The sequence below is a fragment of the Podarcis muralis genome, chromosome 17, assembly GCF_964188315.1.
Source record: "Podarcis muralis chromosome 17, rPodMur119.hap1.1, whole genome shotgun sequence".
Taxonomy (NCBI): domain Eukaryota; kingdom Metazoa; phylum Chordata; class Lepidosauria; order Squamata; family Lacertidae; genus Podarcis; species Podarcis muralis.
Window position 1 is genome coordinate 25,551,689 of NC_135671.1, and position 21,579 is coordinate 25,573,267.

Sequence of the window (21,579 nt, forward strand, 5' to 3'; positions counted from 1 at the left end):
GTTTTATGGTAACCACAGGGAAGGCTTTTTCAGTTGTAATCTATGGTTTGGCACATCTGAATTGAACTGCCATGAGATTAATAATTGGAACGTTTGCAGATTTTTAAGAGTTGGTGTAGCATGAGCGTAGCATAAGAGCACAGGAAGTTGCTTATCCCAAGTAAGGCCTCTGGTCCATCTTTCTCAGCCTTGTTTATCTGACATCAGCAATGTCTAGGCAACACGATGATTCGCAATAGACAATCTTTTATAGAATTCCTTCAAACCATAACAAGTCAAAAATTGAAATCTTTTATCTCAAAGTCTCTGAAAACCTTTAAATGAAGCAAGGTACCAGACTTTGTACGATGAAAGACAAGCTGTGAAGCTTTGTGTATTCAGCAAATATGATTCCCAACACTGAACAGTGATTCCGGATATTGACTACTGTTTCGTAGAATTCTTCGTCCGCGTGGTGGGAGGATATAGAATTGCTTAATAAACCCATCTTATTTCGATTGAATGTATGTAAAGGAAAATATCAAATGCTGTGGAACAGTGCTCATGTAATAATGTAGTCATTGTGTTTTCCCAGCCCACCAGCATGTGCTCTATATCTAAGCTATAGCCCTTCCCCTGGTTGCCAGTGTGGTGTAGCGGTTAAGAGCGGTGGACTTGTAATCTGGTGAACCGGGTTTGCTTCCCCACTCCTCCACATGCAGCTGCTGGGTGACCTTGGGCTAGTCACACTTCTTTGAAGTCTCTCAGCCCCACTCACCTCACAGAGTGTTTGTTGTGGGGGAGGAAGGGAAAGGAGAATGTTAGCTGCTTTGAGACTCCTTCGGGTAGTGATAAAGTGGGATATCAAATCCAAACTCTTCTTCTTCTTGCTAAAGAGTGTGAGCTACGGACTAGAAAGTCTCTGGGTTAAATGTCTCCTGAGCTGTGAGCTCCCTAGATGGTCTTGAACCACTGTTCTTTCAACTTCAGTCCCACATCTGCAATATTGGGGTAGTCGTGGCGACTAGACAGTGGGACGTTTTCGACCCTGCATATCTTATTTTTATTGAACAGCTTCGGGTTGGAGGCATTATTTGGAGAGTAGGATGATGGTGCTGGGAGGAGCTGGGTTTAACCCATTTGCCCACGTATAAGCAGCTAAAACATGTTACAAATATCTTTGAGTAAATGTGTGGTTTTTGCAAGTAGCCACCAAATCCGAGTGATTGTTTTAGCAGCCTCCCTCGCCGCAAATGTGTTTTAATCTAATACTATGGGATACCATTGGATTGTTTTCACTTGTTTTGTAATGCAGGGCAACAGAAGGAACACATCCGTTCTCTTCAAGCGCTCAATTGGCTTACCAGTCCTAGTCTCCTTGCCGCTATCCTCAGTTCAATGGTCGAGCTACAAGAAGTGGTTAACAAGACAGGTAACGTCTTCCGTTTTTTTCTGCTGATCATATCCCAGGTATCTTGAATCTTCAAATAGTACGTATGGGGCAAATGGTACAATTTCCCTGCTAATTATAAGCGGTAAACTGTAGCATCTAGTCTGGTGGGGTGATCCTGTAGAGCCAGTCCCGCTATTGTAAGTTTCCAGGCACAATTCAAAGTGTTGGTGCTGACCTTTAAAGCCCTAGACGGCCTTGGCCCAGTAGACCTGAAGGAGCGTCTCCACCCCCATCGTTCAGCCCAGACACTGAGGTCCAGCTCTGAGGGCCTTCTGGCGGTTTTCTCACTGCAAGAAGTGAGGTTACAGGGAACCAGGCAGAGGGCCTTCTTGGTGGTGGCGCCTGTCCTGTGGAACGCCCTCCCATGAGATGCCAAGGAAATAAACAACTATGTGACTTTTAGAAGACATCTGAAGGCAGCCCTGTTTAGGGAAGTTTTTAATGTTTGATGTTTTATTGCAGGGGTCGGCAACCTAAGGCTCATGGGCCACAAGAAGTCCATGGGGGTCATTTAACCGGCCCATAGACCCCTGCTGCAGGCTCGGGGACCCCTGCCTGCCTGCCCATGCACTACGCTAAACCGGCACGGAGCAGAGCGGGGACTGCCTTCCGCGACACTGGCCGGCTTCCCAATAGCTGCAGGAAGATCCCAGAAATAGTACCTCAGGTTAAGAACTTTGCTTCAGGATGAGAACAGAAATTGTGCGGCGGCGGCGGGAGGCCCCATTAGCTAAAATGGTACCTCAGGTTAAGAACAGACCTCCAGAATGAATTAAGTTCTTAACCAGAGGTACCACTGTATAAGGTGGCTGAACATGGTCTTAGCTATATGCTGCCAAGGATTTCAAATCCTGACACTCAGGAACAAGGCAGAAATTGTTAACTGGTTGCCTCAGCATCTCGACTGTCCTTGGTATGTGGATACTTCTGCACTCTGGTGTTGACCATGAGATTGAATCCACTTACGCCATTGCTTGTGGTTCTCAGCCAGGGGTTGCGTTTCCCTGAAGCTGGTGTGGCACATCTCCCGAGCCACAGGCCACAAACCATGGGAAAATACTAAACATCTTCAGGTAACAATTGCAGCATGCACCCTGATTCAAGGAACAACACAATTGTTCCACCAACTTAAGGGAATTTTGGGGTTTAGCCTTCTTAAACAGCAACAAACTGTGCTTGACCACATCTTTTGACTTCCAATCAGTTTAATATGGCTTGGTAATCCAAAAGAACACACACAACATATTGGGTCTATCCAGTTCCACAGCTGCACCCAAAGAACCTTTTTGTACCCAAGGCTTAGAATTCATTTTTACACGAGTGTTGACATTTAACCAGTATAACAGTGGCACTTAGAGGAAACGAGCGTGTAAGATTTATTTGAACGTATTGTGATCACTTGGAGATTAAGCTGAGTTTTGAACTTTTGGACACACAAACATTAGTAAGGACTCCAGTCCTTCCTCCTTGTTCTGTTTTGCTAAAAAGCAAAAGAAAAAACAAAACACCAGACATCCTTCCCGTTGTCACTGGAGTAATCTTTGTCACTTTTCATTGGTTTTTGCTTCATTTGTTTAATAAAGACTTGCTTGCTCTTTGCACTGTAACTGTGTTTGTGCAGGACAATTCTCACACGCTCATCACCGCATAAATTATTTAGTGCTTTTACTGTAATTCCTTGATAGTCTGTGGCCAGGTACTCAGAGTGTATATATTCTTTTCCCTCTGGTTATAGATACAGCAGAATACAGTACCGTGTGGAATTGAATTGTATTCTCGTTTCACCTTTCAAAGCCGTGAATGATTCTATCCCCGCACATTTCTTTGTTTTAGTCAGAACCATTATTCATTAAAAATTAACCAGAGGTGATGCTTTGCTTTTAGAAATTGTGTGCTTTCCCATCCTGGAAATATTTTTATTTTCTTTTAAAATCTCTCTGGCAATCCTGTGGGGTGGGGGAAAGAAGACTGGTATAGCATTAGCCCGAATGTTATATGTATATATATAACGTTCAGACTTCTAATTTTAAACAACAGAGATAGAATACAGTGCATTCTGTAGGGACATGGGTGGCGCTGTGGTCTAAACCACTGAGCCTCTTGGGCTTGCTGATCGGAAGGTCAGCAGTTCGAATCCCTGTGACATGGTGAGCTCCTGTTGCTCTGTCCCTGCTCCTGCCAACCTAGCAGTTTGAAAGCACGCCAGTGCAAGTAGATAAATAGATACTGCTGTGGCAGGAAGGTAAATGGCTTTTCTGTGCGCTCTGGTTTCTGTCACGGTGTCCCGTTGCACCAGAAGTGTTTAGTGCTGCTGGCCACATGACCTGGAAAGCTGTCTGTGGATAAACGCCAGCGCTCTCGGCCTAAAAGGGAAATGAACGCTGTACCCCATAGTCGAATTCAACTGGAATTAACCATCCAGGCGTCCTTTACCTTACAATGCAGTCTATCAAATGTTTTTATACCAATGGCACTTGATAATTCAAACTACAACTCTGGCCAAGAAAAATTAAATGGAAACAAAATTAAAACCATAGTCTGGTTTCACCAGCCTCTACACACCCCAAACATCATGGCTAAGAGCCCACCACAACTATTTTTACATGCCCAAGGGGGTTTAATTTGCGCCGCTCGAAGAACAGCCCCTCTATCCTGCCCCATGCAGCATATTTCTGAAACCAAGGGGACTTTCAGTGTAATATGACATGTGAGCTCTCCTTATCAAAATGATTTTTTTTCCTAAATAAAAAAATCCCAGTGTGAATTATATCCTGAAGGGGGGGCGTACCTGAAGTAGTTATTTGGAACCATGCCCAGGCAACTTGAAATCTGAACAGATTATATTCCAGGTGCAATGTTAATACAGAGAAACCGATAAAGTACTTTGATTCCGTTTGTATCCTACTTCATATTAGTTCAAGTGATCCTTTGGCTGCAGATGAAAATAATATTTTTGGAGTAGTACTCTTTTTCTATTTTGCCTGAAATCCTTTGTTTTTGTTCTCACAAGCAAGGGGGAGAAAAAAAGATGGCTTGCTTTAAAAAATGTGCCTCGATAGGCTTTCTGCTTTAAACTTCAGAACAAATATTTTAATTCTCTGCAGCAACAGGAGATCTGGTATTCTCCTGAATGTAAATAAGCTCTGCCATGGTTGTCATCTTACCCTGATAGTATCGTAAGACAAGTAATGACAGATTAAGACCTGACTTGCAGAGGGAAAACTAAATTACAAGACTTTTATTAAGGCATAAATAAACCTATTAACCGTTATCTGGAATACCAATTAGTAGTAGGAGCACTGACAATTTTATTTATCAACATTAAACACAATTATTAATTACAGACCTGACGAATCTAGCAGTAAGCAGAACATGTTGGGTGTGCTGCGGCCTTAGGCCCATTATATGAGAAGGATGATTACCAAAATCCATTGGGGAAATAAGTAATTGTAGTTGTAAAATTTTAATTGCCTTGGAATAAGGTAAATTATATTCTCTTGTCTTGGAATATAAATAGTGTGGCATTAAGGTACCAAGCCTCAGTAGTTTTAAGCAGCAAATGATTTAGACATCTAAGCTGTCAAGGAAGAAAGGAAAACAGTTATAAATTTGCTTCAGCGACTTACCTTCTACTTTTGAATCTGTAACACATTCACTGATATTTATAAGCAGTTATTAGTCTGCTTATCCAACAGGTCATATATTGCAACCTGTAGATTAATGCAAGGAAGACGAAGAAAAAGATGCACTATTAGAAGAGAGCATAAGACCAATTCTCATTAGCAAAGCCATTATTTCTCCTGTGGCAAATTCTGTCTGTGCATATGGGCGTACAATTTCACCAGATGTTAAGAGAATTGTTTGTTGTGTGCAAAGGTGGAATTGGAGAGATTCTCTTTCATCCACTAGAATTGCCCTGTTGCAGATTGGTGTTAGCCAACATACTGTTTACCTAAAGAGTTACAGTGAGCCATGTCCCAACACGGAATCAAACAAGTACCTATGTAGACAATACACTACTCCTCTTCTTGGAATATTTGGGGGTTGGTTGGTCTACGCAGCATTTTATGTAGAAGTTTTTTAGGGAGACCCTCTGCAAGAAACAGTGGGATTCTGTTAAACAATCATTCACTAAGAAGCATGAGTTGCAAACCTTCCAACATTTCTCCGATGAAAATAGGGACATCCTATTCAATAATGATAATAATATATGCTGTCCGTCTGACTGGGTTTCCCCAGCCACTCTAGGCAGTTTCCAACATATATAAAAACATAATAAAACATTAAACATTTTTTTTAAATCCCTATATAGTGGTACCTCGGTTTTTTAGCATCTCGGAAGCCAAACTATTCGGAACCTGAACCCCGAAAACCCAGAAGTAATTGCTTCCATTTTCAAACACGCCTCAGAAGTCAAACAGCTTCCACTGTGTGTTTTTCTGTTTTCCCCATTGACTTTGCCGACCACCCTTTGCGCCTCGGTTGTCAAACGTTTTGGAAGTCAGAACTGTCTTCCGGAACGGATTACGTTCGACAACCGAGGTACCACTGTACAGTGGTACCTCGGGTTAAGTACTTAATTTGTTCCGGAGGTCCGTTCTTAACCTGAAATTGTTCTTAACCTGAAGCACCCCTTTAGCTAATAGGGCCTCCTGCTGCCACCGCGCCGCCAGAGCACGATTTCTGTTCTCATCCTGAAGCAAAGTTCTTAACCTGAAGCACTATTTCTGGGTTAGTGGAGTCTGTAACCTGAAGTGTATGTAACCTGAAGCATATGTAACCTGAGGTACCACTGTACTGGCCTGCCTTCAGATGTCTTCTAAAGGTTGCATAGTTACTTATCTCCTTGGCTTGGAGGGGTCGCATATCTCCATACCCTCCAAAAAATTTCTGATGAAAATAGGGGCGTCCTAAGGAAAAGTGGGACGTTCTGGGATCAAATCAGAAACTGGGATGGTTTCTGTAAATCTGGGACTGTCCCTGGAAAATAGGGACATTTGGAGGGTCTGGAATTACTCAGAATCACAAGCAGGTTTCCTCAAAAGTAAGCACCTCTGTGTTCCATAGGGTTCAGTCTCTAAGATTAAAGTTACATAAAACTGGAACCTTTGGTTATTTCCATATTGGGGTATGGAATTCTGTATGTTAAAAGGCCCAGAACATTGTGTTTCACTATTTCCTATATGAAGCATTTCCATAATTTATATGTACTCAGTGGGAGGTAGGCCCAAACCCACTGGTTTAATGGACTTTGCTTCTTTTTCTTCTCAAGATCTGAATTCGTGGCTTTCCGGACATTTGCTTATCAATGTGGCAAGGAATTCTTTTTCGAAGCTCATGGACAAACTTTTCATCATGATGGAGTTTGCCGTAGCAGACGGCCGCCAGAGCATTACCTACATCGAGAAAGACACCTTGGTTCAGAGATTGGCTCGCGGGCTCCATAAAATAAACGCCCAGGCTCTTAAAGCAGGCATCAATGATAGAGCCCCTGCTACGGTTTGTATGAAAGCAATTAGCATACAACAGCTACTGTGCTCAGGGAATTTGCTTTCAGATGTCCGTGGGTTTTTATTCTCTGCCCCGCAACACTTAGTTTGTGTAGCATCAGAGTGTTCTGCCTTAAAAGTAAAATTGGAAAATTACAAGAAAGGGAGTGTATTTTTCAAACTGTACCTAGCTTTGATATTCTCTCTCTCTCTTTCTCTCTTGTTTTTAAAAACAAAACTTCATTCCCAGCCATTAGCACTCAAGGCAAGGCACAATCTTCTTTTTAAAAGCAAATCTTTTAAGAGCAGTTCATGATTTTAATTGTAAAAGTGCTTTAAGTATCACTTATTGCATACTTGGGTTGTGTGTTACTACAAAAGTACATGTGCGATAGATACAAAAATACGATAAATGTTTCCTCAACACGGACCTCTGCCTTGTTTTGAGTTTTGGAATATATCCTCTGTTTGTACATATTGCTTCAGGAACATGCAATAGTAGCTTTCAGAATGTTTCACTTTTCTGCGCGAATTCAGAAAACATGCTTCATTTTAATTTTCCCATGCTTTAAATGCTATTGATTTATTGCCTAATCAGTGCAGCTAACAATATTATTTCCTCTCTTTCCCCCCTCCTTTTTACTACCAGAAAAGCATAGCATTCTTGCAGAGGCAAATATTTGAATTTACACAAAGGCTACATACAGCAGAAGTGGAACGGCGGTCACTCCGCTTAGAGCTCACAGAATTCAAACGGAATTTGAATGAGATGAGAAACGAGGCTGACAAAGCCCAGAGCCTGCAAGAGCAATTAAATGCATTTAAGCAATCTGTAAGTATATTTGATTTAGATGGGGGAGGGGAATAACCCTCATCTAAAGGAGAGGTTTCCTTTTGCTCCATTTTCACTCAGCCTTCCTTAGAAAACCAAATAATAAAATCCATCTATTCTTGCATTCTCTCTCTCCCCCCTTCCTTCCACTCTGCCCATGCTCACACAAAAACCATGTCTTGTAAACGTCTCCCTGCTGTGATTCAGGTATATTAAAAGCGGAGAAACAAGTGGTTCTTTCCATATGATTAGTTCCTTATGTTGCAAGATAAAATAGGTTGAGTAAATAATGATGTTTGATCTGTCAACAAAGCCAATTCCCTCCTCCCCGCCTCCAGTTCCTTAAATATTATGCTTGTGCTGCTGGAGAAGTGAAGTCTGAACGCTAAAATTGCATGTTAGCATCACTCAAGCAAAGTGATCTGTGTATTCATTCTGCTTTCCTTATCAGCCACGTCGCTACCAACTGTTGAAACGCTCAACGGAATAAGTGCTGTTTCACATTTTATAAGATACCTATGGGTCGAGACACTTCAGTGTTAGCACGTACTGATCTACATTAGAGTAACCCTGATGTATGACAGTCACAATGCTTGAGGGTTTGGGGGGGGGTAGGGAGTGTGGTTGCTGTGGGAAGCCGTGGGAAATGGCAGCCATTCATGGGATTCCCAGAAGGTGTGTTTGTAGTGAAAGTTCCACATGTGCAGTTGTCACCTGTGGCAATCTGACCATTAATTTGGAGTGCCTCCCACGCCGAAATTCTGTAACGGGTGAAAAAAGCCTTCAGGGGCCTGGTGGTCTTGTCACTTCCTCAGTGGTCTGTAAAGGCTTGGTGGATCTGTAAGATTCATTCAGCTTGTTAGTTGCCTTGACCATCTTTCTTCCCTTTGAGAAATAATGTAATTTCTTAAAGAAAGGAAGGTGGTGCATTTTTTAAAAAACCAACAACAACAAGGAAAACAAGGAAGAGTAAAATACATACAAGATAGTAATTGCTTTACCTCAAACTATTTCACATGTTTGTCCCTAAGTGTTCCTTTCTAATATACCTGATTTTTGGTATTTTGACACACACCCCCCCCATTAATTTTTATCTGGCACATATGTAGAAATCCCCCCCCCCCGCCCTTAGTGGATGGAGATGGAGAATTGCTCTTCTGTAACTTGACCTCAAATCTTGGATCTTGTCCCAACTTTAACCGTAGTTGTTTTTAATTAGACAAAACGGGCTCTACCCTTTATCTGTTTTGGTTTATTAGGTTGTCTTTTGCAATATTTAAATTGGCAAAAGTGCATGGGCACATGCTCATTTTCTTTTTCTTTTTATTGGAACAGTTTATTTTGTCCTGTTAAATAAGGCAAGGTGTTTCAAACTCAAAACAAAGAACTTCCCATATCATACTCTAAAGGAACATGTAATAAAAAGTTTCCTTCATACATATACAAACTAAGGATTCCAATCCATTCTAATGCGTACAAACCAGACAAATCTCTGCAAAAGAGAAATTTCAAGTTGCATTGGGTATGATGTGCTAACTTCATTAGAAAACATTAAAGCGACTAACTTCACATTTAAGTCTCACACAGAACCGACAGCAAACACTTGATTTAGGGCGGTAGGAAGAAAAGATGGCAGCTTATGTGTTTATGGACCCATCAACCATGAGAATGAGATTTCACAAGTATATGAATATCTTGCTTTAAACGCTGTTTGTTCTGGACAGCATTATTTCAGAACAAGTCCCTAAAATTACAATCTGGGTGATAGACGGAGTGATATATTCCCGCAGAAGAATTCAAAATGAGAGCCGGAGTCTTTGATTAGGCTGAATTTATGGAAGATGGCTTGCTGATGTTGAACTACAATAGCAGGATTGCCTTCTTCCCCCTAAAACATTTCACATATTGCAGTCATTGGTCTTGGCTTGGCCTGTATGTATGGCTCTGAGCTTAGGCGTTATGTTTGGAACAATGTAGGTACCTTTGTTCAAATCAGCTCCTTTCACAGAAATAATTTTCTGACCTCTTTTTGATCAGAAAAAAAAGCTCCCCTTGGCCCTTGTACTTCCGCACCAGGTTTCCAAGGGAATCTGGTGAATAAATATCGCAGGGCAATTTAGCCCTGCATAATGGTCCCGACTAGGAGAAGATCTATTGAGTGTTTTTAAAACTTTTGCATTAGAATGTTGCATATTGGCAAGTGGGAACGCTGAGAGTCGAGTGTATAAAACAAAGCCGCTGTTTCATGACAGGACACAATTTATTTCCTTTATCAGAAATTGATCACCCGCGAGAGGTTTGAAAGTGCATGTGAAGAACTAAATAATGCATTGCTACGGGAGCAGCAGGCGCAAATGCTTTTGAACGAACAGGCACAACAGCTTCAGGAGCTGCAGTATAAACTGGAAGTGCATTCCTGCGAAGAAGCAGACAAAAACCAAACTCTAAGCGAAGCTGTCAAGGTAGGACCCGCGTTTCAGCATCCAAATGAAGATGCTACTTTCGCCTCTGTGCAAGACTTGGGTTTGCTCAGGAGAACACCTGATGGAGAGCACGTTCAGGCATTTCGGTGTGAACTTAGGTTTCCAGGTGGGGAGGTATCCTGAACCCACTTGGGTAGAGGAAACGGTTTGACCCAAAGGTGGATTTAGAAGAGCATGATAGATTCCACCCGCACTGGGTGCTGAGCCGAGAGGGTGCCATAGGCAGTGCTGGGTTTACGTACAGTGGTACCTCTAGTTATGAACTTAATTTGTTCTGGAGGTCCGTTCTTAACCTGAAACTGTTCTTTACTAGCGGGATGCTTTCTCTAATGGGGCCTCTTGCTGCCGCTGCGCCACCGGAGCACGATTTCCGTTCTCATCCTGGGGCAAAGTTCTCAACTCGAGGTAACTCTTCCAGGTTAGCGGAGTTAGTAACCTGAAGCGTTTGTAACCTGAGGCGTTTGTAACTCAAGGTACCACTGTATAAGCTAAACAATCTATAGCTTAGGGTCCCACTTTCTTGGGGGGCCCCCAAAAAAAATTAAAGGGGGAAAACCCTGGATGTACATTTCCAAAATATAAGATAAAAAACAAATAAAATAAAACCTACCTACAGCAATAGTGTTTTGTGTTGTGTAGGCTCCTATGATGTAAGTCATGAGCCCCGCCTGCTAGCCTGCTCCCTAAAATATCACTGGTTTGCTCATTTCTGTATATAGGGTGCCTACATTCTGCATGTGCAAATGGCTTTAAATACCTATGAGGTCCATAAATGAGCCTATAGCATATTTTCAACACCAAAAAACAGTGGCAATTTGTTGTTGGCAAAGGACAGCTGGACAGCTAAAGGGCCCCATTACCTTCAGTAGCTTCGGGCCTCATCAAACCTAAATCCGGCCCTGCCTCCGTGCACCCATTGTAAGGTGGGGGTGGGGGTATTTTGGCGTTGCTCAGGGGCACAGCTGAGATTTTAAAGCCCAAAGTCCACAGCTGCTTTGACCCAAAATGGACAGCAGTATATTGTCCCCTCTTTAAAAATTCAGGAATTTATGCCCACGGAAGAAAATAATATGCAGTTTCTGCCTATTGATGCTCTCAGGAAAGGAAGAGAAGAAGCTCTGTCCACTCCAGCAAAATGAGCACAGGGAATTGTGCCTAGGAGTTCATCTCAAACCCAGTTTCCTTCTTCCGACAATTGCCATAGCACCCTTTGCACAAGCCATGGAGTGGTTTGCAGCAGAGTCAAACATTCATTTGCAATTGGGCCATGCCGTCCCCCACCCCCACCCCCCGCAGCATGCAACAGGAGCTGGTGATGGTTTTTCCTTCTGTGTTAAAATTAAATGTGCAGGGCTGCAGAAGGTTCATTGCTGCGACTGTGGAAGCCTGGGTGCAGTCTGTTCAACAGTGAGAAGGCTACTGTTTCTGGGACATGAGTGCCACTAATAACATGTGTGTGTGTGTGTGTGTGTGTGTGTGTGTGTGTGTGTGTGTATATATATATATATATATATATATATTATTAATTTCAACATACCAATTGTTATACATTCCACAGAACTTCACATCTTATACAATCTTTTTGTACTCCCATCAGCACGTCTGATGATCCACCATTTTTATCATTTCTTCCACATTTCTTAAATTCCTATTGCCTTTAATGATCTTAACTCACAATCCACCTCTTTAACCATTTTTGCAATAATTCAAATAATTCACCTCACAAAACCTCTTGCAAACCTACAAACGTAATCTGGTCATCACAATTGCTTTTCAAATAGTCCGTAAATTTACACCAGTCTTCTGTTAATCTCTGGTCCCGCAGGTTTTGAATTCTTCCAGTTAGTTTATCCACTTATTGGATAAACTAATAACATGTTTCTGTGGTGTAGAGATATAATGAGACTCTTTGCTGTTTTATGCCCATTGGAAAAATGGATTCCGAATCCATCCATATGAGGAAGATACTTAAGATGCCTTCAGTATTAACACTAAGCCAGACCATGGTTTAGTGTGAACCTATAGGCTCCCAGGGAGGAGAATGCAGCTGCTTTGCTTGTCCCTAGCAGCTAAGCCAAGATTTGGCATATTGTGTTGTCCAAACATAGACCATGGTTAAGTTGTCTCCCCCGTGATTATGAGATGCAACCGAGATGAAATCTTGGCTAAGCTCGTGGCTGAGGAGAAGAAAGCTTAGCTGTGAGTCTGTGTTCAGGCAGTACACTTACGTGAAACCTTGGCTTAACTGCCGTGCTGAACTAAGAGGAAAGAAGCAAAAAGGATGCACATTTCCCTCTGAGAGTCCTAGTAAATTTTGGCCTACCAGGCTGTGAGAACCAGGCCTCAGGTTCTGCAAGCATTTATTTCTTTCAATTCCCTAATGAAATGCTTCCTGTGAAGTGATCAACATGAAAAAAGTAATCATAAATGTACATAATGTGCAATAGAAGTGCCACATAAACCAATTCATACACGTGCAAAATACTGGAATGACATATGCTGATGATTTGTCAGTTTCCCTTTTTGCAAAATCACAATCAAGGGTTCTGCGGTGATTCCAAAGAATCCACGATTAAAAGGAAATGCTGATAAAGGCACCCGAGAATATAGTTTACAGTTTCACGTTGACCGCTTCGTTTTGGAAATCATGCAACATATATTAACAATTACGCCATATTACATTCTGTTGCTCTCATCAAGAAGTTTAAAACACCCTTGATTAATTTTGAAGCTTTATCAGTTTTGATTATAATCCCATATATTTTTTATCTACCCAATGGCATATACCGTAGAGACATGCATGCTTGCCAATTATGTTTCAAGGTCATTCAGAGCTAAGCACTGTTCTTAGATTGTTGCCTTTATTAGGTGGTAAGAGATAGTCCAACTGTCTCCATTTGCAAAGAAAAAGAAGACTTGGTGCTTATGGGAACAGAATCTATACTGTTTTAGAGCTTTGTGGTAATTTGAGCTTTCCCTATCCACTAGTACTAGAAAAATCTACTTCTTTCTAGAGTGTGTGGTCATTCATAGCATATAAAAAGTATGTTTGTAGGCGCTCTTTCAAGAGAAATTTTTTGGTAAGTTGCGTTGATTTTAAATATTTTTAAATACAGTGGTACTTTGGGTTACATACGCTTCAGGTTACACACTCTGCTAACCCAGAAATAGTGCTTCAGGTTAAGAACTTTGCTTCAGGGTAAGAACAGAAATTGGGCTCCGGTGGCATGGCAGCAGCAGGAGGCCCCATTAGCTAAAGTGGTACCTCAGGTTAAGAACAGTTTCAGGTTAAGAACAGACCTCCGGAACGAATTAAGTACTTAACCTGAGGTACCACTGTACATATATTTTTTCCAGGTGGCCACTCAAAGCATACCATCAGTCATAAAAAACTTTAAAATATATCATAATTAAAGATAAAATACCAAACAGCAGAATTCAGAAAAGGAAGCAGCAAAACCCAAGCAAACTATGCTAAGGGGATCCAATTGTTACAGCCCAGGTTCTGAAATAATGCCATCCTAACTAGTTATCGGAAGCCTCTGGATAGAGGAGCCTGATAGGATGTTCAGGGGCAAAGAATTCCTCAAAGTCGATGGGCACAATCCACCAGGCAAAGTTGCTCCTTTTGTTTCAGTGATCATTTCCCATTGAGATAAATATATGCAGCATTGCCTGCTCAGTTGGGCCCAACAATTAGCACAAACATTCCCCCCCAAAAAAAGATCTCATCACAATTATTAAGATCAAATGCTCTCTAAAATTTACCATCGATGTGTTAAGTTAGGACAGCAAGGATGCATGTGAAAGTTCACTGTGCTTATCCTTTAGCTTTGGAATACAGTGGTACCTTGGTTCTCAAACACCTTGGTTCTCAAACGCTGAAAACCTGGAAGTAAGTGTTCCGGTTTTCCAATGTTTTTTGGAAGCCGAACGTCTGATGCAGCTGTCAGCTATTGTTTCCGGGGCATCTGCACCAATCAGAAGCTGCACCCTGGTTTTCGAACATTTTGGAAGTCAAATGGACTTCTGGAGCGGATTGAGTTTGGCACTTTGGTTTTTGCTATTTATTTTGCGTTTTTTGTTTTTGAGGCTTTTTCAGTTCATTTGTTTTTGTGACTATGTGGAAACCAGTTCAGCTACTGACTGATTGACTGCAGAATGGATAAAAGCCCCCCATCCAAACAGTGACTATCATCTGTATAAAGATATGAACTGCAGAATAACAGAATGGAAGATGATTGATATTATAGCAAACTGAAAAATTATCACTGTTCTTTCCTTTTCTGGTCTTTACTGTTGTTGTTTTTCAATTTGTAATGCAAATTCTACATTATGTATCTTTTTGAATTCATCAAATAAAGGAAAATGATTGGCAAAAAGCAAGCAAACAAACAAACAAACAGTGACTATCCTCAGTGCAGCTAAGAAAATTTTTTTTTTAATTTTTATCATCTCTAATATTGTCTTGGGACGCGGGGGGCACTGTGGGTAAAACCTCAGTGCCTAGGACTTGCTGATCGTAAGGTCGGCGGTTTGAATCCCGGCGGCGGGGTGAGCTCCCATCGTTCGGTCCCAGCTCCTGCCCACCTAGCAGTTGGAAAGCACCCCTTTATAGCGGGAAGCTAAACGGCGTTTCCATGTGCGGCACTGGTGCTGGCTCGCCAGTTGCAGCTTTGTCACGCTGGCCACGTGACCCGGAAGTGTCTTTGGACGGCGCCGGCTCCCGGCCTCTTGAGCGAGATGAGCGCGCAACCCTAGAGTCGGTCACGACTGGCCCGTACGGGCAGGGGTACCTTTACCTTTTTAATATTGTCTTATTTTATAGTAGAGTGCATTGAATATTGCTTTCATTTTATGGATCAATGGTGTCGTTAGAGAGTAACATTCATGTTAAATTGCTGTTTTCGGGGTTATTTTTAAAAATCTGGAACAGATTAATCCGTTTTGCATTACTTTCTATGGGAAAGCACGCCTTGGTTTTGGAACACTTTGGTTTTGGAACGGACTTCCGGAACGGATTAAGTTTGAGAACCAAGGTACCACTGTACTGTTCCCTCGGTGAACAGCCACTATTTCCCATAATGTCTCACGTATGAGCAGGCTTTTAGTGGCTCAGTATGGCTTTTGGGGATTGGGGTGCAGTTTTAACACTTGTGAGTTGCGTGCATGGAACGTAGGGAGCTGCAGTGGCGTAGCGTGGGGGGTGCAGGGGGGGCCGGCCGCACCGGGCGCAACATCTGGGGTTAGGGCAAATCCACAGGTTAGGGGGCGCAAATCCACGGGTTAGGGGGCGCAAATTACTTGCCTTGCCCCGGGTGCTGACAACCCACGCTACGCCACTGGCGAGCTGAGTTAGACCTTTGGTCCATCTTGCTCAGCGCTGTCCACACTAAGTCATAGCAGCCTTCTAGGATTTCAAAACTGGGTCTGTTTCAGCCCTGCATAAAAGATGGGAGTTGGACCTGGGACGTTCTACAAGCAGATCAGATGCTCAGCCACGACTGCCTTACTCCATAACATGTAATGTTCTAATTAGCACTACCCAGTTAAAGAATTAACAGGTTCTGTGAGCGTCGAAGTAGCACACAGCACAACCTTAAAAGTAATGCGGCCTGGAATTTTTTATATGCTAGATTTATTTGCTAGGAAGGCTGGATAATTTTAAGAATACTCAATCTGTCACCAAGGGCGTTTGAGACTTGGCAGGTGTGATAATGCCGATTATTGTGTTCTAACGTGATAACATATTTTTTGGGTATGCTTTCAAAGAGGTTTGATGAAAAGGCTAATACTCAAGTAGAATAGCTGTGAATATGTTTGGTGTAAATTCAGAAAATGAATCTGAAGCTCTCATTCATCGACTCCCATGAGTGTTTCCTTTTCTTTCCCCCCCAGAGAAACCGGCTAGATTTAGAATACTCAAAGGGATGGTGATGTTTGCCAGCAATCGTGTTGTCACTTTGGCAAGAAGGAGCAATTCTAAACACTGTATCTATTAAATTAAAAGCTGTTGTTCATTAAAGAACATAATGTAGCTGATTATTCATTAGTGTACAAGTTAATAGTAAACTGTTAATCAAATTTATCATGTTAAAGCAAGCTAGAGAGAGAGAGATCCCTTCTGAATTGTTTGGAGACTAAATTTCATAATTCATTAATTACTTAAAGGCTTTAGTTGTTTAAAAAGTTTTGTATAATGTATATTCTCAGCGAGTAAATAATTTATAGAGGCTGGATTTTACACTGGAATTTACACCTGCGCTTCCATCAGTAACACAATAATTCCTGGAACACTTTGATTTTTTTCATTCATAAAAAAATGATTAGTTCACATGCAACATGACAATGCCTTTTTAACAAACCTTTTTTGATAATTATCTTTTTTGCATATCTACAAGAGAATGGAGAAAAAGATGCATCCTTTTATGTGTTTATAGTGCCTGGGCAAACTCTTTAGAATTTTGATTTGAAAAACCTGGGACAGTCACTAACCCATGTGCCACAACCCTGCTTGTTTCCTGCTGCGCAACAATTCTAGAAAAGTATTGCTCTTCTTTCTCAATTGGAACACCTTTCACAAAGTTGCATCTCAGGGACACTTTTGACATAATTGATATCCCAGGAATGACTGCTGGAAATATGCCTGTGAATCCATGTGCACGAGGACTTGTTGGAATGTATTATCCTCATAGCATGCCGAAAGGTTGGATTCTGGTCTTGGATCAATTTTTAAAATGTAGAAAGTTCTCTTAGTCCTCTCATTTTCCTTCTTCATTTTTTAGAGGAGTGCAGTACAGTGGTACCTCAGGTTACATATGCTTCAGGTTACATACACTTCAGGTTAAAGACTCCGCTAACCCAGAAATATTACCTTGGGTTAAGAACTTTGCTTCAGGATGAGAACAGAAATTGTGCTCCAGTGGCGCGGTGGTAGCGGAAGGCCCCATTAGCTGAAGTGGTGCTTCAGGTTAAGAACAGTTTCAGGTTAAGAACGGACCTCCGGAACGAATTAAGTACTTAACCTGAGGTACCACTGTACATTGTGTGCAAATCCATAAGTACTTTATTTTTAGCTCAAGGGCACATGAGACAACATAACCGTATGTATTTTACAACGTCGTCTACTTCATGTAAACAAATATCACATGGCATCTTAAATACACATATTAGATTTCAATTATAGCTCCTAATTCTTTTCTTTTTTCATTAGTCAATCAAAGGTTCTGGTATTCCTCCTCCAAACGTTTGCAGAGATTTCATTTATTGTTTCTTTCTTTCTACTTCTACTCTGCCTTTCACCAAATGGTCCCAGGGCGGGGCACCGAATTATCATATTTAAAACATGTACAGTGGAACCTCGGTTCCCAAACTCCTCAATTGTTGTACGTTTTGGTTCTCGAATGCTGAAAACCTGGAAGTAAATGCTTCTGTTTTCAAATGTTTTTCGGAACTTGAACGTGCAACGCGGCTTCCGCCGACTTCGAGAAGCTCTTGCAACCAATAGGAAGCCGCACCTCAGTTGTTTGGAAGCCGAACGGGCTTCCGGAATGGATTTTGTTTGAGAACCAAGGTACTATCGTCATTGAAAAACATACACCTCAAAGGCCATTCCACAACCTGGAGTCACCCCCAAAAATGCCACGGCAAAGATTTTAGCTTTAATTTCTCAGGGGTTCCAGAAACTGGCTAACAAATATAAGAGTAAAGGTAAAGGTACCCCTGCCCATACGGGCCAGTCTTGCCAGACTCTAGGGTTGTGCGCTCATCTCACTCTATAGGCCGGGAGCCAGCGCTGTCCGCAGACACTTCCGGGTCACGTGGCCAGCGTGACAAGCTGCATCTGGCGAGCCAGCGCAGCACACAGAACACCGTTTACCTTCCCGCTGGTAAGTGGTCCCTATTTATCTACTTGCACCCGGGGGTGCTTTCGAACTGCTAGGTTGGCAGGCACTGGGACCGGACGACGGGAGCGCACCCCGCCGCGGGGATTCGAACCGCCGACCATGCGATCGGCAAGTCCTAGGCGCTGAGGTTTTACCCACTGCGCCACCCGCGTCCCTAAATATAAGGGTACCGGTCCCTATTTGATGCCAGGATAAGAGATTTTTGCAGATACCCTTTTAAAGATTCTTTATTTATGTATCAGTTTCATAGAATCGTAGAGTTGGAAGGGGGTCGTTGTGCTGGGCCCGGGGGTAACCCAAGTAACGCGGTCCAGGTCTGGTCCCGAATCCAAGGGTTCTGTGAGGAGGCAGCACGACAGGGCCAAGGCAGGACACGAGGCAGCAAACCAGGCAAGGTCAGGCACAGGATCACAGGCTGGTTCGGGCAAACAGCAAACTTTTATGTTTGTCGGGGTAACGGCCGGTCCTGATCCCCCAGCGATTCACCTCCCTGTCTCACCCGAAGGCGAGCACTCCTCCTGCGAGTACTCAGGTCTCTCCTTCTCTCAGACCTCAGTCTCTGCAACTCGGGAGATGTCAGTGGGTTACTAGCCCCAGGGGCCTCCTCAGCCTCCCCTGACCCAACCAGCAGTGGAGCAGCTATAAGTGATGGCCCAGTTGAAGGCAACGAGGTAATCCCCGAATCTGGAGCCAGGGCAGGCTCAGGCCCCTGACTCGGCCCAGCTGGTGCTTGTTGCAGGGGAACCTGTGCAGACTGGGGCTCTTCAGAATCAGGCCCCAGACTTGGTTCAGCTGCTGCCTGAGGCAAAGGATCCTGTGCGGACTGAGACTCCTCTGGTTCCGAGCCCGAGTCCCAGGCCATCACATTCGTTTTTGGACAGTACGAAAGATGGCTACTGGAGACTATGGAGAGCATCTTCCGCCAGAAAACTGGGCTAGATTGGTGCACTCTGTATCCTTGAGTACAAATCTTTGAGTGCAGATCATGGTTGAGGAGTAGAGACCACAATCCCTGGTTCAGAAGGTTTCGTTAAGCCAACCCTTGGTTTAGCTGTCATGTTGTGCTGAACTAAAAGGACCTGATAGGAGCAAAGCAGCTGTGATCTCCCTGGGAACAGCCATGTTGGTCCTAGGCCATGATTTGGCTTAGCACAGAAGTCAGAATTTTTTTTAAGTGGCAGGCCAGTGGAGAAGTGGCACTGGGGGGGAGCTGGAAGAAGAGGCAAGGGGGCAAGTAGTCCTACCCCCACCCCCAGTCACTGCGCTTACCTTCCCTTGGGCTGCCACCACCACTGCTGCTGCTGATTCTCATGGGTAGGCAAAGGGAGCTCGTTCACTCTGCTCTCTGGCCCCCAGGAGCCCCAGGGTGGCGATGGCGGAGGAAAGATGAGCGGCGTGAAAGGGCTGGCTCCGGAGAGGGGCTGCTTAAAATGGCGCTCAGCCAGCTCAGCCCAGCCCCCTTCCTCCTCTAGGCAGGGCAGGGAGAAGCCAGGAGGAGGGAGGGAGGAGGCGCCGCCGTGGTGTGTGTGTGTGAGGGAGGGGGAATGGAATAGCGCAGGGGGGGAAATGGCGCAGCCCAAACGAGCAGAATCCCCACGCCGATCCACGGGCCGGATCCTGAAGGCAATTGGGCCTGATCCAGCCCACAGCCCTTAGTTTGCCGACCCCTGGCTTACCACTACCTGCAAATGCAACCATTGTGCTGGCCTAAATTTGCAACAGCGCCTGCCCTTAGGATGGTTAAATAAGGAGATATATTTACAAATAACAACAAAAATAACAACAACTAATGAAAATTGATGTTTGGTTTGCCTTCTGTAGCTTTGTTGAGGGAATGCCCCTACCATACCCTTTTTTATTATTTATTTTCTGCTTCTAATGGGTTGTTTTTCTTCTTCTTAAATCTGCCGCGGAAGGCTTAATGGTATTATTGCTTTTTTTGTAATTATACTAATAAACACTTCTTTCCATGACCTTGGAATTTAGACTGCAGTGGGAAAGATTTATTGACTTGTACGTTTGAGGGGGTTGGGGAATGGGATTATTTCACGAGTTAAATGCAAAGGTGTTAAACAGACGTGCACGCAGACCACTTATCCCGGTTAGTTTAAAGCTTTTATGTACCTTTAAGATTTTGTTCAAATATACAAGAAGGCTCTTGTTAAATCCAGTTTCCTGAGAGATCTTTGTTAGAGCATTGAATCAACTACAAAGTAACCATATTACCTTGAGATGTGCAGAGGGAATCGATAGACCTATAAAGTTGTGCGGAATTTTTTTCTTAATGTTCTAAACCCTATTTTTCTGAGCAGCTTGAATATCAATGCATGGGACTTTTCTCTGGCTTCTGATACCTTCTGATATCCAAGTCCCTTATACCTAGCAGTTTTTGTTGTTATTTTAAACTAGAGAGTTACGCTTATAGGACTTGCCCTGTGGGCGTCTTTATTAACCTTAACCAACTTTTCCCATGATCTCCTTTTCCTTTTGTGCAAAGCTTTCATCTTTTTCTTTCTTTCCATAGAATTCATACCGAAATAGCCGCTTAAATAGAAATGAGATTGGATATCTTGGTAGTATGATCTCTGCGCTAATTCTGTTTGCCCTTGTTCACTTAAACAGACTACCATGGTTAAAGGGAGGACCTTGTAGGATTGCACACTTCATTTCCTCCTTTCCGCTACTCTTTGCCCAACCTACCACTGCACATTATCACAGATAAATCTTGTGTTTGCATTAATCACGGTGTTTACAAAATCTGAGCATGCTACTACTGTGTCTCCAAAACAGTAGATCCAGACCTTATTGGCCGGTTCAAGGCTTCACACATCGTGATGTTCCTTGTTACCTGTTGGCTTGGATCCTGAGAACCACAAGTCAAACAAAGTTTGCAGAATGGGATTTTCCTGTCTGCTCTCCTGTGCCTCCGAAAAGTTCCTCTGGAGGGTTGGGTTGCTCTTCTGAACAGTGTGAGAGTGGGGGGCTGCAGCAGAAAGAGGGGAAACCTTCAAAATCACGTGAAGTCACCCTGGGTGCCCGATTTTGCCAGATCTTACCTTCCCCAGCAGTCTCCTTCCATTCCCTAGCCCAGGCAGGTCCAACTCCCAAGAGACTGCGATCTACTCCCGCTATATTAAAAAAACTGGCAGTGATCTAACCGTTGGATTGACCAAAGTTGTTGAACTTTTTTGTGGAGGAGGATGTTGTTGTGCTTTTTTTGTGGGGGGGGGGATCAATCAGGATTACGTGATCGACCAGGGACACCCCACGATTGACCGGTAGATCGCGATCGACCGGTTGGACATGCTTGCCCTAGCCCATCCTATTCAGGAGAGTCCTGCAACCTTACAGAGACCCATGAGGGTCTAGGGAGTTAAGGGGGGAGGAGAGGTACTTGGAAGGTCCTCTTCCACTTGCAGTTCTCTGATTGCAAGTC

At 43.2% G+C, this 21,579-nt stretch overlaps 1 protein-coding gene across 7 annotated transcripts in view; it reads left to right on the forward strand.

Annotated features, from left to right (window-relative positions):
- The window catches only part of CCDC171 (coiled-coil domain containing 171), a 207,451-nt gene that overhangs the window by 94,859 nt on the left and 91,013 nt on the right, over window positions 1–21,579 (forward strand). For all 7 annotated transcript variants that reach the window (XM_077921218.1, XM_077921217.1, XM_077921222.1 and 4 more), the window contains 4 exons: window positions 1,295–1,411; window positions 6,705–6,931; window positions 7,571–7,753; window positions 10,030–10,215. In XM_077921218.1, coding sequence (XP_077777344.1) covers window positions 1,295–1,411; window positions 6,705–6,931; window positions 7,571–7,753; window positions 10,030–10,215 — 713 coding nt within the window. The remainder of the gene's footprint in view (window positions 1–1,294; window positions 1,412–6,704; window positions 6,932–7,570; window positions 7,754–10,029; window positions 10,216–21,579) is intronic.